This window comes from Gymnogyps californianus, chromosome 1 (genome assembly GCF_018139145.2).
Source record: "Gymnogyps californianus isolate 813 chromosome 1, ASM1813914v2, whole genome shotgun sequence".
Lineage (NCBI taxonomy): Eukaryota > Metazoa > Chordata > Aves > Accipitriformes > Cathartidae > Gymnogyps > Gymnogyps californianus.
Window position 1 is genome coordinate 421,610 of NC_059471.1, and position 27,610 is coordinate 449,219.

The following is a 27,610-nucleotide window of genomic DNA, read 5'->3' on the forward strand; positions in this document are numbered from 1 at the left end:
AGGACAGGATTTCAGGATCTCCTTCATCACTGCCTAGTGCCCAAAGGCAGCGTTCACACCAGAGCAAGGTGTGTACCAACACAGCTGATCAGGAGGATGGGAGCTGACTCTCGGTCACCGAGCCCTCTGCTCCTCTAGCGAGGTGGGGATCCCTAAATGTGTGTTCCCCAGGGCCCCTGGGCACTGCCAGAGCGGGAGGTGAGCAGAGGAGAGAGAAAGGGATGGAAAATCAGACACACAGAAAAGGTCCCTTCTGGGGTCTCCTGCCCATGCAGATGAAATAAGTGATTATAACACCACGGGACAACACAGTGCCATGAATTATAGTGCCCTGGTTAGGAAACCTACAAACCAAAAGCCCTCAGGCATTGACGCAGCCCTGCGTGTGACACTGCGTCCCTGTGCTCACACACTACAACTCTGCAGTGCAGCCCCTCTGCTGTCTCTTGCTGGCAATTCAGCTGAACTGTGGCTAATCCGAAAGTCCTGATCCTTGGTGGTTTGCAGTATCCCTGCGGTTCTGCAGGCACAAAGAGTGTCTGGAGTTGGGGGCTGTCCTGGTGCCTTCTCCCTCCTGTGTCTCTGCACTCTGACAGGTCAGCAGGGAATTCCCCTGGACTCAGCTTTTTTGCAAATGCAGCTCTGTTGATGCAGGGCTCAAACTCACAGTCGTCAATTCAGGAGAGCAGAAAGTGGCCAGAAAGACCCGTTGGCCAGGGCTGGACCCTGGGTGCTTTACAGGCTCAGGAAGGGAAGAGCCGCAGAGCCGAATAGGTGCTGGCACAGGCGGTCAGGATCAGCCCATGGAGCACAGAGGGTCTGGGCTCGCCCGCTGTGGGACAGGCTGGGGAGGGAAATCCCTGGGCGAGGGAGCCCAGCTGTGCCAGGCAGGTTGGAGACCCTCCTCAGGACCTTAGACAGGAGGCGTGAAACCTCTGCCTCTGAAAATCCTGGGGCTTTTGCAGTGCTCTCAAGGCACACGTGGGCTCCAAACCTCAAGAGCGGGGGCACCAGCTGCCTCCTTTGCTTGGCTGCTAAGGGCATCCGATGCTGCCTTCCTCCGCCGCTTCCCCCAGCCCTTGCCCATGCTCATGCCTTGGGGAGCACTCTCACACCTGAAACGTAAGGCTGCTCTCCTCTCCTCCCCATGCCTTTCCTCACCTGTGGTCACTAAGGGAGCCCAGGGCTCCTTGGACAAACTGAGCCGAGTCTTCATGCAGGAAGGGCAGAGGAGCCCGCTGCTCCGGGAGGATGCTTGGTTGTACTCGTGCTGGGCAGAAGTACAGTGTGGAGAGCAGGTAACCCTCCACACATCTAAACCCCAGAGACTTCAGAGTAAGGGCGAACAGTCTCACTTACCCCCTAACAAGGCTCCAGCATCCTTTTTTCTAAGGAGCAGTTTAGCTCCAAGGGAACTAGCCAGTCCTCCCAGCACTACACCTGCTGCAGGTCTAGCTGGCTCTGCCTGTCCTTGCTTTGCAGAAGGCTCCCTTAACCACAGAGCCCCCCAAAAAGCCCTCAGCACTGGATGGGAACCACGAGAGCTGTCCCCCAGATCTTACAGTCCCGGGGCACTTGCTAATGGAAGGTGTCCCTGTGAACAAGGAAGGCTTGGGACCAAGCCATGGGACCAAGAAGTGCATTGCTGAGCTCAGACAAGGACTTTTCTCCTCCTGTTTGTGGCATAGGACCAGCTGGGTCATGAACACATTTTCTGTATGGGTTACGTTCCCCTGATGCCTTTCAAGCAGTTAATGCTGGCAATGGACACAGCCAGACCTGTTTCTGTGTTAGGACTTGGTTTTAGGAAGGCAGAAAGGGAGACCTGACTCCAACCTGGCGTCTGCTACTTATTCAAGTAGCAAAAGTGGCTCTGAAAAAGGGATGGCACCTGGGGCAATCCCTCTGCGGCTGCTGAGTCGCTGTTTGAGGGCTGCCTGCACCGTGTACCCCTCGCATGGGAGAGCAGCCCCCTGCCCTGACTGATGCACCAAAACCCTGTGTGTGGGGCAGCCCTTGGCAGAGCCTCTCTCCTGCTGCCCTGCCAGAAGCCCTGGTGTTCAGCAGCTCATCCCAGCACCTCTGTGGTCCCAGGACTTGTGGGTGAATCAGGGACTGGCCTGAAGGTCATTTCTAATTTTGCTCAGCTCTCCACAGCACCAAGCCATCATCCCAGCATCGTGCACTAGGCAGATCCCCTTTCTCCCAGGGAGTCCCAAATAACAGCATCTCTGTGGGGCTGAGCTGAGATGGAGGTTGGGGAACGTCCCACAGACCCTGTTTCACCCCAGCCCAGAGGGACACTTTATTCTGAGGGTCCTTTTCAGACATCCAGGCAGAAAGGCAGCTCTGAAACCAGCATCGCCTGCCTGGCAGAGCCAGATGAGGCTTTCACTCCCATGCCCGGGACTCAAACCCGTTTTCTGCAGCGGGATGTTTTAGCTATTTCTGCCGTATTGCTGTGGCAGGCTCTCCCATCATAAATTGAGTGAAATGAGTTTACACAGGCACCAGGCACCCACGGCAGGGTGCTGAGTCACGGCAGCCTCTCCCAGCCCGGCTGCAGCGCGGGGCTGCGGCGGGGCGATAGCTGGGACGGCACAAACAGGAGCCTGGCTGCGCAGAGATAAGGCAGCCCTTGGCCGAGGAACAGCCTTTATGCTGTGTCAGACTTCTGACGCGGCAGAAAATACTTCTGCTGAGGCAGTGTGGCAACCAGCTGAAAAATATTTAGCTTTTTTAAAAAATTATTTATTTTTCTTAGCAGAAGCAGGAGAGAGAGGGTGGCCCTGGATTACCCGGGCAAGCATGGGCTGGTCAGCCCTGCAGCAGCGTGGTTTTCATGACTGCCCTCCATCCCTGGGGCAGAGCCCATGGCAGGCTCAGGTGACTCCTATTCCCAAAGGGACGGTAGGACGTGTCCTGATAACCAGCCCCTCTTCTCCATCCTCCCCTCTTGCCCTGTTGCAAGTCTGTGTGTGTGTGGGGGGGGGGTGGTGAAATGTGCTGGCTGCTTTTGAAACCTTTCCTATTTCCATAGGAGAGGGAAGCACACCACCTTGCTCCCCCTCCCAGAGAAAGGCTCTCAGGGGATCAGAGGGCTCCCCTGCTTCCCCCTGCACTGGCCGGCAGGCAGAGCTCCTTGTGGGGAAACTGAGGCACGGAACAGGGCAGCTGCACCCAGGGTGTCATGAAATGCTCATGGCAGGGCAGCATCCCCCTCAAGAAAGGGGGACATTTGCTGTCCCATGCCCTGCCCCTACACCAGGGATACAGCAAGATATAATCTTCCTTAGCCAGGCTTTCGTTAGCATTCCGGCTGGAAATGGATGCCAGGCCAGCTTGGTGTTTGTGCAATGCCCTCTTGACCGTACTGAGCACAACTCCGCGCCGGTGGGCGCTGAGCCTGCTGTGCTCGGGGCAAGCTCTTGCATGTGCTGTAAAGCTGGCCTCTTTCACTGCGATTGAGGAGCTTCTGGGTAAATGTGGTTTAGGGTGATCCATAGCACAAAACATTTGTGTTCAGAAGCGCTAAGCTGTCCAGACTGAGCTCCCATGTATCATAAGGCACAAAATTCACCTGGGGTCTCCTGTCATCCCAGGAGCTGGTGTTTTGCATGAGCCCCTTCCAGACAGGCACACAGTCGGGATTTGAAGGCACCATCACCACCCGGGGAAGCGCCTTTTCCTTCCTGTTTGAAATGTGGCACTCCCTGGGGCACCCTCTGTGCCGGTTCATGCATGCGGTGCTGGGAGGAGGACCCACAGACCTTCGGGCTGATGCAAATGAAAGCAAACCCTCTTTTTCCAGGCAGGGAAACTGAGGCATGGATTTAAGGAAGGGAGGGGGAAAGAAAAGCGAGGCTGGCCAAGCCACCCTGCAAGAGTCGCTGGGGCAGACCCGGCTTGTTCCCCCCGGGACCCCACTGCCTCCCCGTGAGCCCCCCACGGCACCATGCGAGTTGTGCGTGTGGCTTTGCCCAGGGAACAGTGCATCGTGGCTGTGGGAGCCCGGCCCGGCACAGCACCGGACCCACAACCGCAGACCCCGTGCCCTGCGCGGGTCCAGAGGCGAGTGCAATTTCGGAGGATGGCAAACCCGCTGTCGGGGGCCCCGGCAGACACCCCGCTGCCGTGGGAGGGTTCCTGCTCCCTCTAGTGTCGGTGAAACCCCACGGCATGCCGAGGCCAAACCAGGGCAGGATGGGGTGGGAGGGGAAACTGAGGCACAGCCCTGGACACCTGGTGGTCCTGCCAGCCTGCGAGCATTGGGCAGGGCGGTGCCGGGTGGTACCTGGGCTTCCTCTGGACCATGCTCCCACCGGTGACTGGGATTTCCAGAGGAGGTGCTGGAATTCGGATCCTCCAAGCCCTTCCCCAGTCTGGGTGCTGATTTTCCAGCCAGGCTGTGTTTGGTGCTAACCACTGTTGATCTGGGGCTTAATCCGAAACCACTCTCAGAAGGACAACCCAGGTTTGGTTCCCTGTGTGGTGAAGGGCAGAGGAGCGCAGAGCAGAGCTGGGGGGAAATGAGCTGCACCCAGCTCCTCCAAGGCTTGATTCACCCCACTCTTTTCCAGGGGTGTTACCAACACAAAGCCGGAGCAGCAGCATGGCTGCTCCCCAGTGCTTTGCACTCCTATTTGCACACCAGCAAGGTGTGTGAAAGCCCCTCGCACTCATCGCCCCTGCTGTGAGTCTCCAGCCTGTGGGGTCCATCCTCTCTTGGTGACAAAGCATTGTCAGAACCTGCCCGCGGAGGCCGGGGAGGGAACAGAGAGCCTTGCGAGGGGCTCGCTGCTCCCTGTGCCCACAGCGGACCATCCGGCTGGGGGTGAATTTTGCTCCTGAGCTGACCTTGGTGATAAAAAATACGGACCTTGGGCATCAGCGTAAGGCAGGCGTGCACGGCCACCAGCTGAGCAAAGGGGCGAGGACAGGGTCTCCCTGCCCCGATAAATGCCCTATTCTGCACTGTTGCCTGCACAGCATGAAGCTGTGCTGCTCTAGTGAACCCCCCCTCCCCAGTTCAGTAAATGTCTCTGCTAGCAAAACCCGGTTTTGCCCTCTCAGCAGCTGACTCCCAGGGAGAGGGCCTCGCTCTGTCTCCATCAAGAGCAAGGCATCCGGCTGCTGCATTTTCTGGCTTTTCTGGGCCGGGACCAAGTCCCTTCCCACACCTTCTGGGTCTGAGGAGATGCACAAGGACAGACTTTGTGGGTGAATTTCCTGGTTTCTTCCTTTTCCTCCTCTGTACCCTTTTCATCCTTTGTTCTGACCCTATAGCAGCACGCAGGGACTCTCACATACACCTCTTTTTAATGGGAATTAGCCACATGCGCAAGCATTTGAGATGCTGGTGCTTTCTCATTGCATGTTTGGGCACAGAGGCAGCAGACCTATTTGGAGCTGGTCTGGACTGGGAAGGCTCTAACATCACCTCCAGGTGCCTGCGTTTACAGGAACTGGCCAGTTAAAACCCCTGTGCCAGTTTATCCCCTGACGCAGGTGGGGTTGTGCCTGCAAAGAGTTTATCTGTCTGCCACCCCTAACCCTGCATCTCGACTGGAGGAACTGGGAGCACGGTCCAGGCACTGGGATGAGATCCTGGCTCCGTGTAGTAACCTGCTGCAGAAGTTACCAGTGCTGCAGCGATTCTGTGGTCAGCCTGCACGGGCTGTGCCTCTGCTCGGCCAGGGCGGAGGGAAAGGGCTGTGCGCCGTTTTGCTGTCCCCTGGGGTGTGCAAAGAGTCGGTGCTCGTGCCTGAGCTAGCGGTGAGCAAAATTCCCCCTTGACAGTCCACGTTGACTGCAGTTTTTCTGTGTAGCTGTGGAAATTAAACCCAGGTATCCAGAATGGGAATATGGTCTGCCTATCTCGGTTTACTCTGACAATAAGGCACCAGCCACCACTCCTGGGCCACCATCCCGGGCAGGACCCACTGTGATCAGTCTCGTCGTCTCGGAGAGCTCAAGCCTGGTGCTCAGCAGCAGAGCTGCTGCGGCTGCCACCTCCAGCCTGGCTTGTTCCCCGCTGTCAGCTGGGGGGGTTGTGATGGCTGTGGTAACAAACCTCCATCAAAATGACTGCACAAACGCAAATGGTTTAGGTCTTTAAGTTAACATTTCCCTAATGCAATTCCTCCTTGCAATAAAAATGCATTCACCATATCCGTGTGCACCATATTTCTTCATTACTGTTTTACTGAAGGGGGAAGACAGGCCCCAAAGAATACAGTAATAAATATAACTTTAGGTACTGAAATCTGACCATCTTCATCCACTCTGAGGCTCTTGAGCTACAATGTTCAGCACTAAATATTCCATTTGTCCTCCTCACCAACAATGGCCATTAAAGCATTTTGTTCTCATCATTTCCTCTAGTCAGATGAAATCCTCCTAGGGAATTTATTTTATGATGTTGTTGTTTTCAAAACGCTTCATCCATCAGTGCACCAAGTGCTGCAGTAAAATCCGTTCTAAGATTTAGAAAGACCCCCATGAACCTTCTGCCTCTCACAAGAACCTTTCTGAGGGCTGAGAGGAGATTTAAATCATACCTAGACATGCTGCTGACCTTCTGAATTGAAGTATAATTGCAACACTGCAAGAGTGTCTGTCATCACATGATAAAGGCACAGAAAGAGGTCTGTGCAGGGAAGACCCACAAAGAGCTGATGGGGATGGAGGTGGAAGTCCGGGAGCATCTCTTCTGGTCCAGCTGAACTCAGCGTGTCATCCAGGCATGTGTTCATGCCCTGGCCCCCGAGGACCATCTCACAGTGCTCACTGGAATCCCATTTCTCTCTCACCGCTCCAGTGGCTGCACTCAGGGGCTCACGATGCTCTGCACCCCAAAGCACCCCGACAGGAGGACTAAAAGCTGGCTGAGTTACCGCAGGAGCTTGGAATGACCCAGGGCAGCTGGAGGGAGCTGGGATGCTCAGCAGGAGAGCAGGGAGCCGGGAGGGGGAGGCTACTGAGTCCAGGCTCATCTGGCCTCACCTGCCAGAGCAGTGCTGGGCTCCAGGCTGCGCTGCTTCTAACAGAGCAAGCCAAACACTCATGCCCACATCTCCTTGGTCTTCCCCCCATACCCAGTGAGGCTTATGGTCTGGGTGGTCCAGGCTGGCCAGCAGGACATGGACAGGGTGGCAGACATTGGTCCTGAAACGGTGGGTGAAGAAGAGGAAAGCTGGAAGGTGGAGGAGGGCAGAGATGCAGATGTGGCACCATGCAGATGTGGGTCCCACAGGGACCAAAGAGCGTGAGACACGCGTTCCTGGAAGGCAACCTCAGCACATCGCAGAGAACCAGGACGTGCGACCTGATGTTGCGCTGGTCAGGAAGGCAGCTGTCACACCATGGACACTGCTTTTGGCTGTGTCAGCACAAGCCACCTTTGAATGGCTCTAACTTTGGTGGCAGGGATCAAGTGTACGCCGTCTCTTGACGTGAATTAGGACCCCTCCAAAGAGGTGTGTTCAGAACAAGCATAAAGTGATCTAGTGGCTCTAGATCTTCTTGCCATTGTGTGTTGCAGTTACCAAAATTCAAATTCAAATGAATAGTGGAAGAAAAAAGTCCTTCCTGGGCTATGACGTATATATGAACCGGTTCTGGCTCAGGAATCCTCTGGACCACAAACTGCGGAGGGCTGGGAAGGTGCTTGAGGAATTACTAAACACGCTTGCGCTGTTCTTACATTCTTCTCTTGGCGTCTGCCTAAGGCCACTTTTGGGGACAGGACACAAGGCCATATAGCTCTGGTCTGCTCCAGGGACCAAGGACTTGTTGCAGGGTTTCCTTCCACATCCACAGAACTGAAGTGGGGCTGGGAACAACCTTGAGGACTCATCTATCCATCAGCCTGCCACAGAGCAGGAGTTCCTCTACCCAAACCACGCCTGGCCTGACTCTCTGGGGAGGAGGAGGCCAGGAGGAGGAGGAGGGCATCTCTGGAAGGGGTCTCCAGGGTGCATCCCCTGCCACCATCACGGTGCAGAGCTGCATTGCATGCCAGGGTGGACCTGGTGCTGTGGGGATTAATGCATCTGCTCTGAGCGCTGAGGAACCAAGAGCCCTCCTGCTCCCAGGCCAGCCCTTTCCCACGGGGGGATTGCTCGGGGTCTGCTATAAATCCTCCACTGCTGCAAGCCCTGATGGTCAGGAACAGGCTGCTTCCTTGCAGCGGAGCTGGTGGGAAGCTCAGGGCGGTTGTGAGCGAGGCAGGTGAGTGGGCTCTTTGCTCTGTCGTGGAAGATTGCACTGTGCCACTGACGAGGGCTCAGCTGGGTCCCGACTCGTCGCAGATGTGGACAGGGTCCACGATGCTTGCACCTGCAAACACCCCTGTCACCCTCCTGTGGGCCAGCTCATTTCAGCCGCCCGAGGTGGGTGTTGCTCCAAGGAGCTGTGCTCTGTCCCCTTTCCAGAGGGCTGGCACGGAGATGGGAGACCTCTCAGAGACCACAAACTCTCATGTTTCCCTGCTTGCAAAGGGGAATATGCAGCCCTGCATCTGCTCAGAGAACCTCTCTTCACACTAGAGAAGGGTGCAGCCCCTTTTCCACTCACAGCTTCGTGAAGACACTCGTTCTCAGTGAAATCCTGGGGTGCATCTGTGGAATTTGTCGTTTTCTGGAGTACATCGAACTGTAAGAGTTAAAATGAGTCACCACTTAGAAAAGGATTCACCCTTCTTTTGTGCTCTTCCTGACAGGCTGTGACACGTGAGAGCTTAGTAGGGACCTGATCTCAAATTTGGGAGGTTCTTGCATTCTGCTAGCCCAGTCCCAGCTCACGCTCTGCCTGCTTGAAATAGCAATGCTCCCTTGCTCCAGTGCATGCTGTTTTGTTGCATAAAAGGTGGATGAGACAAGGGAGCTCCCCAGTTCTTCATGCACACAACTGATGCAGCATCCCTCTAGCACAGTGTGTGTAAAGCACAGTCGGAGCTCTGGAGGAAGAGATGGGGCATATCAGAAATTTAAGGCAATTAAAAACCACCTCTGACAGTTCCTGTACTCTCAGGGTGCAGACTGAACTGGGAATTATGGCTGCTTTAACCGATCCTGTCAGATGTTTGTGTCTGAAGACATCTTTCTCCCGTAGCGCCTCCTCCTTCCCGTCCATGTAATGTGGGGGATGATCTTTGACAAGCTTCTCTTGAGGACTAGAGAAAACTCCCACACATTAAAGTCTGCAGCTTTGTGCAAGCCCAGGTCATGGAACTTGTTCTGTCTTTGCAGTTATCCAAGCATGCTGCATTGGGCCATAAACCTGTGTACTGAGACAGGGAAGGGCAGAGAGAGATGCTGTGGGTTAGAAGCCTTATGAATTTGAGGAAAGAATGGCAATATTTCTGCAATTTTCTGAACAGATAGATAGATTAGATATTTTTAAATGTAATGGTTTTACAGCTATTTAAGTCATTTCAAAAACTTTTCTAGACTTACAGGTGGATATTCCAGATAAGGTGACATAAACCTCCATAACAGATCTCACTTAGCTGTCAAAACCAGTCATTTCCAGAGCAGTTTCTTAAAAACCCTCTTACGCACTCTTTCATTCCCACTGCCTTCCTCCCTATTGCTTTCCATGGGATGTCCTTACAGGAGAGGTGGGGAAAGACCTCTCTAGAAGATGTTAGAAAGCCGGCGTGGACCACACTGAGCTGGCCTGGGGCTGTGGAGACCTCAGTGGCCCTCAGTGATATATGCTGAGGGTGCACTGGCTTTGCTCCCTTACAGCCCCTGAACAGGCACCCAAGGGAGCGTGGGAACCCCTGTGGTCGATGGTCCTTCAAAGACAGACGGGAGGACCAGAGTTAGGCATGCAGAGAAGCCTGCAGTTACCGTGGGGAGAGGACTCTAGAGATTACCGTCCTCGAGTCCTGTCCGCGTCCTTCTTGGCAGCATGAGGCAGCATGAGTTTACAGAAAGAAAACTTTCCGTAAAAGCAGTTCCATCTCTCCTCCCTGTATTTCTAGTGGGAGGATGTCCAGAGACATCCTGCTTTTATACAATGTCCTTGTAATTTCCAGCTTACATTTTTCCGTATACAATTTACACACGTTGCTTTGTGAGTAATCACTATCCTTCAGCTTAAGTAGATCTTTTTCACTCCATGTGTTTGTAGATGGCCTGTGTTTTGTTGGTCTAAAAGGGCCAGGCTCTACTGGTCTCTATTCCTAAGAAAGTTCCTGTATTTCCACAGGCAGACCAGTATCTGATCCATTATCATCTCTTCTTTCACCGGAGATTCCCAGCAAAAGCACAAAATTCAAGATCAGAGCTCACCACTGCCCTCTCTAAATGCAATGTCACTTCCCTCTCTCGATTTGCATTTACACAAGCACTCATGGACATTTTTTTTTTTTTAAATTGTTCATTCCCCTGCCATACCAGGCAGCCTGAACTAGGACCTGCCTACACTGGGCATGCAACACATAGACGCTTTTTCTGTCTGTGCATGGTTCCTGTGTCAGAGTGTGCGTGCAGGGGCAGGTGAGTACGCTCAGACTGTTTCAGTACAGCTCCTGGTAAGCTTTGCTGTAGCACGGCTTTGCTGGTCACGGTGATGCCTCTGATCCAAGGCTTCAGACTGAAGGGCTCCCGGACTATCCCTATTTCTTAGTGCCTGTGTGTGGTTTGTCACTCTGCTGGCTTTCATTCCAGGGCAGCTATTCAGGGATGGGATGGAGCATGAGACCCAACCGGGACCAACAGCAGCCAGACCAGGACCCTATCATTCTTTTTGGGTGGCTTTCCAGCATGGGAAGCCACTCAGATGTTGTCTCCCTGCTCTACAGACCTCCTGGCACTGCTGGGAAACTTGACTGTCCTTTCCATCATTAAGGCAGAGCAGAGCCTCCACGCACCCATGTATCTGCTCCTTGCTATGCTAGCTGTGGCCGACCTGGGCTTGTCCACATCCACACTCCCAGCCATGCTGAGGATGGTGTGGCTGGAGGCCAGGGAGATCAGCTTTGGCACCTGCCTTGCCCAAATGTTCTTCATTCACACCTTCACACATATTGAGTCTCCTGTCATTCTGGAGATGGCCTTCGATCGCTATGTGGCCATCTGCCACCCCCTACGATATTCCTCCATCCTCACCAACTCAGTGACCACCAAGATATGTGTGGCAATCATCGTGAGGACTGCCCTTGTCCTGTTCCCACTCCCAATCCTGCTGACCCGGCTGTGTTTCACCAGGGTCAGCAAGCTCTCCCATCCCTACTGTTTGCATCCAGACGTCATCAAACGTGCAGGCTCGGATACGAGGACTAACAGCACCTATGGCCTTTTTGTGCGACTCTCCACACTGGGTTTGGACTTGCTCTTTGTCCTCCTGTCCTACCTACTCATCCTTAAGACCATCCTGAACATTGCAACTTGGAGGGAGCATCTCAAACCCTCAACACCTGCATCTCACATGTCTGTGCTGTCCTGCTCTTCTTTATCCCCATGATCTGACTGTCCATGATGCACCCATTTGGCAAACATGTATGCCCCCAGGCCTACACTTTCACAGTCAACATCCATTTCCTTGCTCCACCCATGCTGAATCCTATCATTTACGGTACGAAAACCAAAATGATCCGGAGACGGATACTGAGGATGCTCTGCCAAAGAGGGGTCTGCAAGTCCAGGGCTGCCATTTGCCAGTTAAGCCAATATGATGGTCACTGCCAACTGTCTTATGCAAGGTTCAACCCCCAAGAAGACCAGCCAGGAGAGGGGAACATGCCAAACTTCTGCCGATGTAAGGATATGTGGCAAGTAAGGATATAAGGAAGGTAAAAGGTATATGGAAGGTAAAGGATATGTAGATGCCTGCAATGTAAGAACCATGGTTTGGAAGAATATCTGGTTAAAGGCTCTTCAACATATAAATAGAGGCCAAAGGCAGGAAAAATAACAAATTGTACCTAGATACACAAACCCAAGACCCCAGGAGATAACAAAGACAATAATGCAGACCACAACCTTCAGGTCAGTGACTGAGGGGTGACTGGACGACCCAGGAGGAGAGAGGTTCAAGCAGAACTGCTGAGAAGGGGGAAAGAAAACGATCATGGGTCCCCTGGGAAAGAGCAGGCTTAGTGCTGGATATTCAATGCGGTTTGTGTAAAATTTTATGTGGGATGATTTAAGGGCCTTATGGAAATTTGCAAAACGTATTATGGGATGTTTAGAAGAAGGACCAAAGGCAAGGGAAAGGAGCGATCTAGGTGTATCGGGAAGGAACCAGCATGGGAAAACGGAGGGGGGGCTGGTAAAGGGGCTGATCAAGTGTAAACAAGTTGCTGGTCAGTACGCTCTCCAGGCCATGCACCTGATCACCGCAGCCTGTCCTGTCTGCTCATCAAACTCCTGGCTCTTTTCTGAGTGACCTTACTGTCTGTGTACAGGGGTATATGTGTGAGGTTTGGTGACAAACATTAAGCCTGACTAACTGATGAATGGGAGGAGACCAGAACCTGGAAAGACCCAAGGCTGGCACTGGAGAGTGGACAAACGGGGCCCAGGGTCTCGGCATGGATCTGGACAGGCTTCTGGTCTGCTCCAGGGTTCAAGGGACCCACGGACACAAGAAAGACTGTGAACCAAGTGGGCAAGGGTCGTGTCCTGTCCTGACCATCCATCGAGGAGGAACGGGACTGGGTTGTGCTGGTCATGTCTGCATGAGCACTGCTGGTGTCGGTGTGGGTGCCAGGGCAGGCACTGCTCTCTGTGACGGTCCTTTTGGCCACCTGGGACCGTGCGTGGCCCCGGGGAGACCAGGGTGGTCACTGGACATTCGGACTTGGTCCATTGTATGTGAGGTGGAGGATGAGGGTGATCAGGAGCAGAGGGGGCCAGGTCTGGCAAGGTTCACCCCCTACAGACACAGCTGGACTGGTGTCCCAAACAGGGGGCTGATAATAGAAGCAGCCCCCCAGATCTGCAAGGGGAACCCTTTACATAAAGTAATGACATCTGGACTCTCAGACATTAACCAAAAGTATTGTCTTCTCTTTAAAACACAAGTGCTTTCCTCCCTGGGTTTTTCTTTGTTTTACCTGGAGCATTTTGCCTGGGTTAGGCTGCAACATCAGATTTCTCAAAATAACTGTCATTCCTGAATTAGCATGCACTAATTAGTATGCTGGAGTTTCCATAAGGCACTGCAGCACAACGCCTCCTCAGACTGGCTCGTTTAGACTTAGAAGATTGATTTTTTCCCACTTGAGCTGATGGGGTAGTGCTGTTTCAAAAGGAGCTGTTCTCTTCCAGCTGACCCAGAGGTGCAGGCACTGTATAAACTGACTACCCTTGGACAGACATTTGAAAACAGTTTAAACATTTAAGAACTGGTTTTATGTTTTATGCCAGTGTTTGTTATGGACTGTGCACCCAGCACTGTAACAAATAAGATCAGCATGTCCTTGGGAGCACTGTTACTGGGAACTATAAATATTTTAAAAAGTGGTCCAGTGGATTCCCCCAGTGTTTCCAGGCTCAGACCCCTTGGCACACATTTATATAACCCATGAAGACACATATGTGCATCCTCCTATGTATAATGAAATTACAAGCCCCAACTAAAGACCCTGGAGACCAGTAATTCTGCTTCTTCCAGTATCGAAGTTTTGGGTTGTTCTGGTGAGGGCCTCAATCAGATAACCTTTGCCCAAGAGCTGCTTGGCAGAGCCTTGCTCACGGGTGAGACCCGCTGTCCTCAACCTCAGAGCCGTCCTCAGACCCTCTCCCTCGGAGAAGGGCTCTGCAGCATGTTGTGGATGGCAAAGGTTTCCACAACCTCAAAGAGTGGCAAGGTAAATTCACAGGAGAGCAATCCTTTGATACCAAAATAGCCTCTCTGGCAGAGGAGCCCCTGTGCTCTTCTGCGTTGAGGAGCACCACTGCCTGTTTGCCTTGTGCTTCAACTCTTCCCCAGGGATCTGCTGGTGGCCAGGCTGTTGTGTTAGACAGCGGCTGGACTAGCTCCTTGCAGCACTCCCGTGTTGGTGCAGGCTGAGCTGAGCTCCACTGCCCCAGAGTGAGTCCTTCCATCGCAACTTGGGAGCCCGGAGGCATCGGCGCGGCCGGAGCCAGACACCGTCTCGCCAGCCGAGAGCGTTGGCAGCATCACCGGGGAGGTGTGAAGCCAGGATCCTGCAAACTCCCACTCCCCTTTCCCCGCGGGATCTGCCGCAGCTCAGGCTGGGTACCCCCGGGAGGCTGCGGGCGGGCGGAGCGCGGCTCGTTGCTTCCCTCTGCTGGGTGCTGCGGGGTGGGATGCGGGATGCTCCCGGTCCCTGCCGCCCCCAGGCCCCGGTGGCCTCAGCTCACGGTGGGGAGCTCCCCATGTAGACAAGGAGGGGGACATATCTCCGCTTTGGAGACCGCAAATGAGAAAGCAAATCCATGGGGTTGCACAGGTTGCCCCATGCCAGATGCACCCCATAGGTTCTTTGTCCCATGTCAGGACCTTCACGGAAAGGTTGTTTCTCCTTTTCTTCTTCCTTTTCTCATTTTCCTCCTTTTTCTGAAGCAGGGAGACAGTCCAGAAGTAAAGTCACCGTGAGAGGGTCCTTACCTGAGCGGCTTACTGAAGGCACTTTGCAGAGGAAACCCAATTAAGCCTCTGTCAGAGAAAGAATGCATGTGCACAGAGACCTGCACACCACACACATCCCCGAACACGGCTGCTGCATTCAAAAGGTGGCTGTGCTTCAATTTTGAGACTTCTAGGTTGAAAACTCAAAAGCTGAGGAACTTAAAGCCCATGTCTGCTTTTCAGACCTGAGCGGTAGCTTGCCACTGGCGTGGGACCGGAGAGAGGAACCCCTGAAAGCTGCTGGGCAATGACAAAACCTGCCGTCCTTGGGACTGCTCTAGGTCCTGGTCCCTGCATGCAGGGTTAGAGAGAGAAATGAGGTGAGACCAGCCCCCCACCCTGAGACACTGTGAGATCTATGTGCCACTGACTCACCCACAGGGAGGGATACCCCGGTTAGGTATGGGACATGGATAATTCCAACTTTACCGGTATAAAATTGATTTTCAGGCATTAGAAAGCAAGTGTTAGTCTGCCTATGCCACAGATATGTCAAGTGGGTCACTGAGGCTTGAGGACCTTACTTAATTAAAACCATGAATACTTACACCAGAGTCAATCTGAGCCAGGGGTTATGTGCTATAATATCTGTGCTGGGGCTGGACAGCTATAAGGTGTGCACATGCCAACAGCTGGTGACAATGACTTTTTGCAAATATCCCAATTTTGGGGGCTTGGAAATCTGATCCCGAAATGTTGATTCCCAAGATGTCAGGTCACAATTTGCCTGAGAAAGAAAAGGAAAAAGAAATGAAGAAGAAAGGGAAAAGAAAATACCTGGCTGAAGTCAATCTGTCCGGTTTTATTTCAGCAACTAAATCTAGATTTAGTGCTTAATTTAAGGTACCCAAGTTTGACTTTCTTCATACTTTTATTAGTTTCCATTCCCCCACAACCTCTTTCTGCTCACCCACTTGTTGACCATTTGCACTCTTTGTTAATATTGGATTTTCTTTTTATGCCCCCAAAGAGAGTCCTCACAGAGTACAAGCCAATGCTGAGCATTCAGACCAGGAATGGCAATGAAAGCCTGCTGCAGAGAGCAGACACTTTTACTGTATTAATCACCTTGGTGCTCGAAGCAGCAGCACTTGAACACCCACAGAGGCAGGCAGAGCAAGGCCAGAGGCAGTGATCGCAGCAGATCCTGTGTCATCTCGGTAGGGTTGGCTGGAGGACATCAGCATCACTCATCCGTGTGTCTTCAGCCATCCCACCTCATCCCAACCCCGCTGTGAAGGAGATGATACAGCACTCCGAAGGCTTCGTGCGCTCCGTCCCGTGCCATAATCTGCAGAGGCAATGGAAGGTAATCTCTCACCAGGCAGCTCGCATTAAAGGAGTTCCACTCAAAACCCCATTGATTTTGTATACTTCCCATCACATTTGTCCAAGCAGCACAGACCAGATCTCTGCCGCTCCCAGCTGCATGTGAGCCCCATGGGGACTCAGGGGGAGTGTATAAATATCGCCGCCTCCCTGCCCCTCTCTGCAGGTGTCCCCTCAGGTTCAGAGGCAGATATCCTCATTCCTGGCTGTCACGGGAGCTGGTGAGTTATTTGCAGTAGCTGTCATTTGGCAGGCTTCTGTGGCTGAGGTGCCTGATTTGAACTAGAAGGTAAAATTCTGCAGTTGGGAGAAACTCCCCCGCACCACTCCAATCTGCAGCTCTAGGCTCTGAGATGAGAAACACCATTTTCCAGGCAGAATTTGTCATGTAAATGCTGCTACTTTGGCTCCAGGGTCATTCTCTGACCTGAAAGGTGTGCTACCTGCAGCAGCTACCTGCAGGAGATTTTCCCAGGCTCCACCTGGATCAACATTTCATGCAGGAGATCACAGCCTGGCTCTATAAAGCTGATACCTACCTGATAACCTCATGCTGCCTTTCACGTAAAATTCCTGTCAGCAAAGGTTTCTGCTATCACCACCAGACAGGTTATTGCCAGTCAAAGCAGCCAGAGACCTAGCCCTGACCACCCATTGTCTGCGAAGGGTTCATGGCTCTTCTTCACATTTCAACTAGTTTGGCTGATGCTGCCCTCACGAGTGGCTTTGTTATTTTTCTGGAAATACTGCAAATCACCTTCTGGGTAGGGCTGAGCAACTTGCAGAGGAAGGGGAAGCACAGACGAAAGTCCCAAGGTAGCACCAAGGAGAAGAGCTGCAGCAGTCCCTGGCGTGCACAGAGAGGACTCTGCAGGCACAAACCCTGTGCCTGTTGGGTCACTGGAGGATTTGGGCTTGTTCGGTGCACATCTGGTGGCAGATGTGGCCAGCTCAGACCAGAACTGGAAGCTGTGACACAGTGTGGGGTGGATTACACTAGGGCAGTGCTGCTGAGTTGTATTTCACCCAGCTGCAGTGCAAATGCCCCCCCACCCCATTATGCAGTGGGGCAATCCTTGGGCTCTGACATGAGCAAACACTGAGGATCCTGAGCTCCTCTGTGCAAACTCTGTGCCGGGATTGCACAGCTTTCCTACCAACAGCTATGCTCTGCCTTAGACCTTTGCTTCTGAATTTCCTTTAAAATTCAGTGGCTGTTCTGCCTCCCTGGCACATGGTCGTTCCCTGAGATCACGTACTCTGTGGGGTGCTGATCTTCCACTCTGCTTTGTTCTGCACAGGCTCATGGATCATCCTTTCATATTGACGTGATGCAGCCATCAGTAAACAACCTTGTTGCCCTGGATGCTGTGCGAGCCTTCCCTGCCTTGCAGGGATGGTAGTCTGCCATCATGGAAAATGTGGTGTGAATGAGTGAGAGAGGTGAGGCAGGTGCTGAAAGAAATAGCATGTTGTACAAAATCAGTGTCAGTCAGTCCCAACTTGTCACCTGCCTCATACGCTTTTGGGTGCTACAGAACAAAAGCACAATAAATAACAGCAATTGGAGCTGGAGGGGCTGGATTCCTGGGTCCTTTGCCAAGCTTTTGCACCAACTTGTGAACTTTGGTAAATCCCTTTGCTGGATTTCAATATCCGAGTCTACAAAATACACTTTTAAATTTAATTTATTACTTAACTTGGAGTCTATCTCAACCACGCTTCCCCGATGTGTGGGGGAGTGATTTTTTAAAACACTTCGGGATCCAGAGAAAAAAAGCACACTAGGGAAACTCAGGTGGGTTTTTCTGTATTATGAACTGTGCTCCCCACCTCTTCCCCTATTTTCACTTAAAGGGAAAGGAGCTCAGGCTAATTCAGATATCATCCCACCATGGCAGCTATCAATCAAACCAGCTTACAGCCTGCCTCCTTCCTTCTGCTGGGCATGGCAGGCCTGGAGGACCTGCACACCTGGCTCTCCATCCCATTCTGCCTGATGTACATCGCGGCGCTCCTTGGCAACTTCATCCTCTTGTTTGTCATCGTGATGGAGCGGAGCCTCCACGAGCCAATGTACCTCTTCCTGGCCATGTTAGCGGTGGCAGATCTCCTATTATCCTCGTCCACAGTGCCCAAAGCCCTGAGCATATTCTGGTCCCTTTCCAAGGAGATGTCTTTCCACGCCTGCCTTACCCAGATGTTCTTCACACACCTGAGCTTCACTGCAGAGTCGACCATTCTGCTGGCCATGGCATTTGACCGGTACGTGGCCATCTGCAACCCCCTGCGATATGCCACAGTGTTCACGCACTCGGTGATAGCCAAGATAGGGCTGGCTGCAATAGCCAGGAGCTTTTGTGTGATGTTCCCAACAATATTCCTCCTTCAGAGGCTGCCATACTGCAGATACAGCGTCATGCCACACACCTACTGCGAGCACATGGGCATCGCCTGGCTGGCCTGTGCCAACATCTCCATTAACATCTGGTACGGCTTTGCCACCACCCTTCTGTCTCCAGGCCTGGACCTTGTGCTCATCGGGGTATCGTACGTCCTCATTCTCCAGTCTGTCTTCAGGCTCTCGTCCAAGGATGCCCAGCTCAAAGCAGTTGGCACCTGCAGCTCTCATGCTTGCGTTATATTAATGTTCTACGCCCCAGCATTTTTCTCGTTTTTCACTCATCGGTTTGGCCACAACGTCCCCCACCGTGTTCACATCCTGTTGGCCAATATCTGTGTGCTCCTGCCACCCATGCTAAACCCCATTGTCTACACTATGAAAAACAAACTAATTCGAGAAAAGGTGTCCCAGGTATTCTTCAGGATTGGGCAAGTGCGGTGACAGGGATGCTACTCCTTTGAAAGGAAAGCACAGAGAAATGTCTGGACCAAAGAAGCAGAGTATATGCATGTGAAATAACCCCGTTTCCTACCTTTTTTAGACGCAGCCCAACATCGCTGCTGATCAGATTTCCTGCTAGATGTTTCCTCAGACTAAACTGCAACACTAATGAAAAAGGAGAAATTAGTGGGGAACCACAGACCAGAATCTGGGCTGATGCAATCTGGTGTTACACCATTACCATCAGAGCTTTATCGATGGGTTTGGTTGGACCTACATGGTGATGAGATCCATGTTTTCTGCTTGGCCTCTGCCACGTCCAGCTCCCCATTGAGTGTATGTTTCTGTATCCTGTATCTCAAAGTTTTTAGAAAGTATCAAACATTTTCCTAGGTGTAAGCTGAAAAAACCACATTGTGTTGGACTAAATGCAGGAATTACTGTTCAAGTTTCTCTGACCTCTTCACTGCAAGCTAGATAAATGTAATCAATCCTTTAATTTTTACTGGCCTTTCCTACTGCCAAGAGTCAGCACTGCTCCCTTTGCACCACTGAATTTTTTCTAATTTGTGATAGTTGGAGATCTGCCCCCAAATGAGAACTTTTTCAGGAAACCAAAACCAAACCCAGAAGTTTTAATAAATGGGGTGAATTATTATAAAATGGTTTGTGGCTCAATGTTCTGCATCTTCCCAAGAGCTTCATTCAAGACCACGCAGGTGAGCACGTCACGCCCTGCACGATGGGAGCATCTGAGTCTGTCCTCCCCTGCTCTGCATCCCACGTAGCTCCCGTTGAGCTGCCCCTCCAGACCCTTCCCTCCTGCCTGTCCCTGGCAGGATCTCCCTTCTCCAGAGACCTGGCTGTTCTCATTAAACCTGGAGGCCTCTGATATCCCCATGGTTGTTCTGTCTCCGTCAGACTTGGTAGAAAATAACCAGAAAATTAAGAGCTTATGTGGGAGCTGACAGACAGACAGAGACACATACATCTTGCTTTCTTTGATTTACACAGGAAGGTGAATCAGCTGTAAAAAACATGAAAACTGGAAGAAAGGGGAATTTGATAGGGATTAGTATGAATACTAATGTAGAAAGTGTGGGAAATTCATACAGGTTTTTTTTTTCACACAGAAAAATCCATAACCAGGAGAAAGAAGGACTTTTGAGAGAGAGGTTTTCTAGGCAATAACTGAAAAAAGAGAATTAGGAAATTACTCAGTCACTGTATGGACAGTGAAACTGTCGGTCAGGGTGGAAATGCTCAGGAAATGTCTTGAGGAAAAAGCCAGACACTAAAGCTTTACCATGTGCAAATGATGAAATATTTTCCCTCCAGGACTCTCAAAAGAAGACATTAGAACAATAAATACAGGAACTTTCTCAGATCTGCAGCTGCAGATGATTGGTGTTTAAGAATTTTGAAAGATCTTGGGGCTTTTGCTGCCATGCAATGCGTACACATTTCTACTTGCAGGACGACCCACGTGGTCAGCCCACCGCTCCATCGCTCAGGGAGCAGCCAGAGCCTTCACAGCTGGGATGTGCTCCTTACCTGTCCCAAGCCCCAGGACCCCAACGCTGCCCGGGACGAGGATTGCTCACACACGACTGAGTGCAGGCTTGTGCCAGAAAGAACACTTGCTTTCCTGCTCAGCAGGTCCCCTTGCTCCCTGCTGGCTTCTGATTTAATTGCAATATTGCCGAGCAGAGACGTTGTCCGACAGGTAAAAAAAAGGCAAAAAACCAGTATAAATTCTGCACATTTGTGGGACAGGAGTTGAAGCAGAGAATTACAGAGAATTACATCATGCCTGCAGGTGATGGAGAGCTTCTGAGGAAAGAGGGCAGCTCTGGCAATTTTCTGGAGGTGTTGCAGCCTGGGGCTGGGTAGGTGGAAAGGAGAAGGTGGAGCAGCGGGTCACAGGGCCAGGAGAAGCAGCTGGAGCAGGGTGTGTTGGGCGGGGAAGGTAGGAAGCCCACACTTGGGACTGCCAAGCATCCCTGGGCAGCCCAGATTTCCCAGAGACCTTTTTGAAGCTCTGCTGGGATGGGGAAGGGCTGAGGCCAGACCCCACTTCGGTCTGGAAGTCTCTCCCACTTGTGGACCAGAAAATCCTTCATTTCACCATCCCCAACAGAAGCAGATACAAGAAAGTCCCCAGTCGCCATCAGCATGGTAATGAGAAATTCCATGGTCCTAGGACAAGCAGGATCGGTCACATAAGGCAGGGCCGTGTGATGAGTAGGACTAGATCACAGCAGGGAACTCAGGGTGATACAACAACTCCCTGAAATCCATAGATCCGTGAGGATCAGCCAGAAACCTCTGTGTGTTAATGCACCTCTGCCTTCAGCATCCAATGTGAAATGAATGAAAGTGCCCCTGAGCAACCAGGGCCCGAGGAATTCCTCTTTCCTTTGAAGGCATGCAATTAGTAGACCACTAATGCTCTTCAAGGATGGGTCTTGACCATGTATGTCTTGTCCTTACTACTATCTCTGTCCCACAAAGCTGTGCATCAGCTCATCCTTTCAAGGTCTTGAGGAAAAAAACAGTGTGGAGTATGGTTCAGCCTTCCCATGGCACATGCCAGGAGATGGCAGACGCGGAGCCTTTGCTCAGAAAGGTGTCTGGAGGGAAAACTTGGTGAGCTCACACCATAGCGTAATGGGTATAAAATGCTGGTGGAATGGGACATTTGTGTGCCAGGCAGCAAAATTAACTCCTCCCTGCTCCAAATCCTGTTCGCTTGTTTACATGGAAATAGAAATACATGATAAATTGATGGATTAATCACGCACGCATAAGGAAGGAAAACCCCAGTTCTCTCTGTTCGTGGGCTGACAGCCCATCCTGTGCACAGGCAGCGGGGTTTGGCATGCCCTGGAAACACCAGGCTCCTGGTGCAGATACATACCTTTACTTTTGTGCATGAAACCCCAGGTAGACCTATGGCAAACCCATCCTCGTGGTGGGTCTCACAGCTTATCCAGTCTGTCTGAGATGATTCATCCAGCAGGAATCCCACCTCGAGGACCTCCCTTGTCAGCTCCTCTGCAGACCCACAGACCTGGTTCTTAAAACTGCCTATCTCGTGATAGCTTGCATGTGCTTTTGCTGGTTAATCTTTAACTCTCCTTTGTACCCCCTGAGCATAACTGTTCTCACTGATAACCCCTTTCCGATCCTTGTGATGGCTGTGTTCCCTAATTAACTGATAGAAATTGCTGATATTCCTAGCATAATATTGGTGGATACATCCAGTACTCTGCTGCAACATTTTAAACTTTATTGAAGTATTTATTCCTTGCTTTTTTTTACCAAAGAAAGCGGGCAGAACATCATTCTCCATTAGACATTATTGTAAGAGGAAAATCAATAAAGGAAATTATGTTTGGTTAAAATATTTATGCAGTTCCATCACTCAGAGTTAGATGCATTTCTTCTAATTAACAACATCTTATGTGTGCGATGCAAGAAGCCACATCTGACCATAGAAATGGCACACCTTTCAACCAGAGTAAGAGTTAACAACTGACTGTTATGACTTAGCTGTATATTTGAACTCTGTGGGATTTACTTTCTAAGCAACCTCACATTTCATAATCCTTGAACCATTCTGATTTCAGGAAGATTGTCAACTCACAACCGCTTCTATTTACAATCCTACTATCTCAGCCATCCCAAATAGCTTTGATGCCCACTTACAGCCTCCTCTTCAGGAGCTGTCATCAGCGTAAGTCACAGCTAGCAACCCTCTCGTGGAAATACCTCCCCCACTTCAGTTGGAAGTCTCTCTATTACATATAGTAAAGTGATTTTTTTTTCTTTTCTAGAATTTCCCATGGAACAACAACAAAAAAATTCTCCTGTCAGGCTTGATTGTCAATCAATTTTGAAAGCTTTTTTGTCAGAAGTGTGATATCCATCCTTCCCAGCAAGACAGACGCATAGATAACCATTCATAAAACACCTAGCATTTCTAGCAGCACTCACAAAATTAGTACAGCCGGCTGCTGTGTTTTTCACCAAATCTTACAGTTTACACCTGAAGTGGAGTTGCAATCTAAATACTCAGAGTTGAGAAGGTAAAAACGGAAAGGCTCAGGAGGCCAAATCGGTCAGTGATCAGATCACATCTCTCGTAGAGCAATTGCACGTGTCTCACAGGCGATGTTGCCCTGGATGCATCCCAGTGCAATGTCCCTCCTCTCAGTATCACACCACCAGTAGCTGCTGTGCAGTTTATAAACACCACTACAACCTCTCCAGTCTTTTCTGCTATCTACCCACGTTTTTCCCATCCTGAATGTGAATTTTATTCTATTTGTGGGGTTTGTGCAGACCATTCCTTCAATTTTTCAAAATTACCTTCGGCACTAATATTTCTTTTTTCTGTGCTTCTGGAGAAGCTGTGGATTTAATAAGTATTTTCTTTACTCTGCTACCCAGGCTAATATAAGGTCCAGGATGCTCATTCAGATTCTCACTTCATCTTTCTTTGCAGTAGCACAAGAAATGGGATTTGAAACTTCCCCATAATGGTTCAAGCTCAGCAATATTCTCTGGCTCTTTTATGAAAATATTACATAATATGCATGCCAATTCATCTCAAAAATTAAGAGAGATATTCTTTTCCCCTACGTACAAACTTTGCTACCCTTCCACACAAGAGAAGTGATCTGATTGATATGATTTATATTTGACAAATTCGTAAACACTTCTACTTGTCTCGTTATTTGCCAAAAACCATTATTTGATCGTTCATTTATGTATAAATTTCCTAGGGATTGTGACTAAATTTTACCCTAGAGTCTAAACGCCAGAATATGAACGTCTCAGGGAGTCCCTAACTGGTGAATTGCTGGCAGCCGGGGGGTTTTTCGGGGAGCATCACGAAGTTCGGCGGTACGAGGACCTGCGCCCTGTCCCCGGGGCGAGCGGCGCAGCCCAGACGCCTCCAGGCTGTTAAACTGCGCACGACTCCGAAGACGGTGACCACGGCCAGCCGTTCCGGCCAAAGCTGCGCCGGGACGGTCGCCGCGGTTCAGCACATCCGACGGCTGGGCTCCAGCCCCTGCCCGTGCACTGGGCAGTTTGCTCGTACAGACTTCGCTTGTGCTGGCCCCCTTCCTATACTTTCCTACTGGCTGCTATTAGAGTGTTCAGACCTCCTTTTTTTTCCAGTTTTGAAGACTGGGTTTTTTCCTCCGCCTTTTTCCAGGTTTCTGCTCTTTCCTCCCTCCCTCCCCATGGTATCTGAACAGCAGCGAAGAGGTAAAATTGCTTGCTTTAGTAATACTTGAGGCTGAGATGCGATCAGTCATCAACCTCAGTATATTACTGTGAAATAGAAATGAGACCATTGCCTTTAACAGAGGTTCTCCAGATTGACGCTAGCTTCACTGAAGAATATCAGGGTCTAAACCCGAATAAGGGAGGACAGGCTATGCATGTCACTTCAGGTCCCACCTTGCACAAATGACAGAGTGCGCTCCAAACTCTTAGATTAATTGGAAAAAGTTTCAAGAGCAAGATATTAGTTAGTTTTCTGTTGATGACTAAGAGCAAAGTGAAGAATCTGAAAGATAAGACTCATCAGTAGAGTGATTTTTAAGCAAACATCTGGATAGATGGATGCCTAGACATGTTTTCTTACACAAATAATGGGGCGTCTGCTGTGGCCAGTGCAGCAGAATCAAAGCCTTCTGCTGGTCATGATCTTTGCATAGCACTAAAAATCCCTTAAATGCATTTTATATGAGAGGTGTATGGACTCCTGACGGAGGATTTATCATGGAGCCTGGCGATCCCTGTAGTGATTTACTCAGCTGGGAGTCTCAGCTGATATTTATCGCTTTAAACTGCGGATCACCTTTAACATTGCACAAGCAGTGAAACACTCCAGTGTGTTTATTCAGTCTAGAAAGGTCTTCGCCTGTTTCAACTTCTGTGCTTAATTTCTTTTCAATCTCATTGATTGCAAAAGACAGAAATGGATGAATCCACTTTACAACAGACTGTCGGTGGTTCACAAGTATGCTCCAGCTGAAGGGGGGCTGTGGCGTGGCAAGGCAAGGCAAGCCAGGCACTGGCCCTGTTTAAACAGAAGAGCAAACATCGTCATACACTTACGCGTCTTCCTGATACAAACCTCCCATGGTAACAGTGTCAATAACACTAACAAATCCAAGCAGTGCAGACTTCAGATCTTCCAAGCCTTTTATATACATATATGGAAATGCACTACTCAGATCACCAGCTAAAATTCTATTCTTTATGATATTTACAGATACAGCCCTTCTGCTGGACCTTGAATCACCACCACAGGGGTCAGGTTCCACTTTCAGAGCCGCAGATATAAACCATCTATCTGGCCGCTATGATTGCCCTCAAACCGCTCCTGCCTGCGCATCAGGAGGTTGCTTTGCTGCATGCACGAGCTCTCATCTCCATGCCCCCTCTATCCCCCGGGGTGGATATCCACCAGCATCCCTCCTCCTGCCTTCTGGGGAAACCAGCAACGTGCGGCAGGTGGCCAAATGCTGGGCTGTCTGAACATTTGCTTCCCAAGTTAAGACCAAAGCAATCTTTAAATCCAAATACAGGTTGAGAAGAACAACGCTGAGATGAGCAGCTGGGTCTGTTGCTCCCTTCCAGCCCCGTGGTGGGCTGCCAGCACCCCGTGGGCTGACTCAGCACACCTCGCCCCAGAGAGGCCCCCGAGCTGGTCCCACAGCTGTCCCACCCTCCCAAGGTGCAGCAGGCAGCTGGACCCCATCGTCTGGCATTCACAGCCAAAGTGACCCGCAGTGACCGAGATGGGACAGCGTACAGCCTAAGCAGCCTAAATGGGAGAGGGACAGACACAGAGCTGCAGACTATGCCTGGGAAGGAGCCAGAGACTGCAGATCCAGCTGCCAGGCTTTGGCCACTTGCTGCAACATCTGTATGGGGATTTGCACAGCTGTCCCATGGGCCAACAAGGTGTTCAATATGGGAGATTGGATCAGCCATGAGGGTACTGGTCACCCAGTTCCTCTGCTGGAGGAGCCCCCCACAGTTCGGTGGCACTGGAAGGAGGCAGAGGATCAGAGCTGCTGGTCTCGTCACGCTCCTCAACCTCTTGCTCTGCCAGTCCGACACTCACCTCTGCCAAGCCGTGCTGACAGCTCGCGCGGGGAGCAGCACCAGCCTGACCACAGCCATCCCCTGTGTCTGCCTGTCTGTCTTTTTGCAGCCTGCACTGAGAAGAGCAAAGGTGGAGAACCCGGTGCTGCGCGTGTCCCCAGGGAGGTGGATGGGTCTTGCACCACAGGAGGCTTCCCCAGCCCCTGCTCATCCCTGCCGTCCTTTGCTGATGCTCAGGGGCAGTGAGGCGGGTGGACATGCTCCTTCTTGTGCATGTTGGGGTGTGGAGAGAAGATGAGGCAGAACCTGTCCAGGGAGGGAGGAAGGTTTCTGCCATTGCACTTCAGCAGGTAATCGCCTTGTGTTCAAAGCAAATGGACAACCTCCAGCTCCAGCGGTTGACGGGCAGGGACATCCACTGCAGTGTTCCTGTGCGTGGCACCATGGCCATGCCAGTGCCTGCAAACTCAGCGCGTTCAGGGTGGAGAAGGAGCCCGGTCATGCGTGAGTTACAGACAGCAAAGGGGCTGCACAGTCACGTCCCACTGCATGCGCAGCTCGCTTGGACAGCGTGCTGAGCCAGGCTCTCGGGGTGGGTGGTTGCCGATTTAGGTAGCTGCTGCACTGAAGATTTCTCTGACAGCTCCTGCCTTGGGGATGGTTATTAAAGACACAGTATCCCTCCTTCACTTGCAATGCACATCTGTCCCCAAGGCTACGATCCCAGTGCTGGTCTCTGTCAACAGCCCCTCATACCGCCAAGGATGAACAGAAAAAGCTTTACTGGGTTGGAGCTGGGATCACTGGGGAGGACATGGTGTGGCACCCTGGGAGGGCTCCTTGGCTGGCTCCTGGGACGTGGCCGGGGACCACAGGGCAGCTGTGTGCTCCGGACCCTCTCACACATGTGCACCAGGCTCTGGAGGATGGAGAGCCCTGCTGCTGCCAAGAGTTCCCTTGTCTGTCTGCCCCGCAGCCCCAAGGCAGCTGTCCTTAACAAACACGGGAAAACGCAGGAAACCTCACCTTTTCTCAGAGCTGGATTTTAAGGCAACCAGCAGAACACCATAAAAATGCAAACTCCTGATTCCACTGGATGCTAAAAACAGGCATTAAACAGAAATGTGAGCTATGTGCTGTAAATCTCAGAGCCGTTCTTCTTAAGCTATATTTAGCTGTGAAGATTGCTACCTTTCAGACTGGAAGAACAGCTTGCAAGTTTGAAAGATTTTTGTAGTTTTTCTGGCTGTAAGTTCATGTAATAAAAGACAGCACCTCTCACCGCAAACTATATTTGTCTGACATAATTGCAGCTACATACTTACAGTGGCTACGCATTTATAATGGTATTTTTATAGCTACAACAAACACTACTTCTGCAGTCTGACTGGTACAGCTGCCAGCCATCCTGCCCATAGTTTCCTGATGGCCCCAGAGTCTTTCTCAGGGACTTATGTCCAGCAGTTTGCTTTGCACTTGCTGGTGCAGGATGCTTTGGTTGCCATCAAGGATAAAGCATGTTGACTGATGCTCAGGAAGGAGTCAGATATGTTTCACATTCATTTCAGTTAAGGACTGTTAGGGAGGGAAGGGATGTGTGTCTTTTATTTCCCAGATTCCTCCTAGCTTGGGATGTGTGGCCTTCTTGTGAAACAGGATTGGAAACCTGAGCAAAAGTGTAAACAGACCTGG

The 27,610-nt window shown here is 51.1% G+C and overlaps 1 protein-coding gene and 1 pseudogene across 1 annotated transcript; both read left to right on the forward strand.

Moving 5' to 3' along the window:
- Positions 1-10,791: 10,791 nt before the first annotated feature.
- LOC127025372 (olfactory receptor 51L1-like) lies at positions 10,792-11,798 on the forward strand (annotated as a pseudogene).
- A 6,035-nt stretch (positions 11,799-17,833) lies between these two features.
- Positions 17,834-18,784, forward strand: LOC127025423 (olfactory receptor 52B2-like). Its single transcript, XM_050910401.1, has one exon. It carries the CDS (start codon positions 17,834-17,836, stop codon positions 18,782-18,784), a length of 951 nt encoding a protein of 316 aa, XP_050766358.1.
- The last annotated feature ends 8,826 nt before the right edge of the window (positions 18,785-27,610 follow it).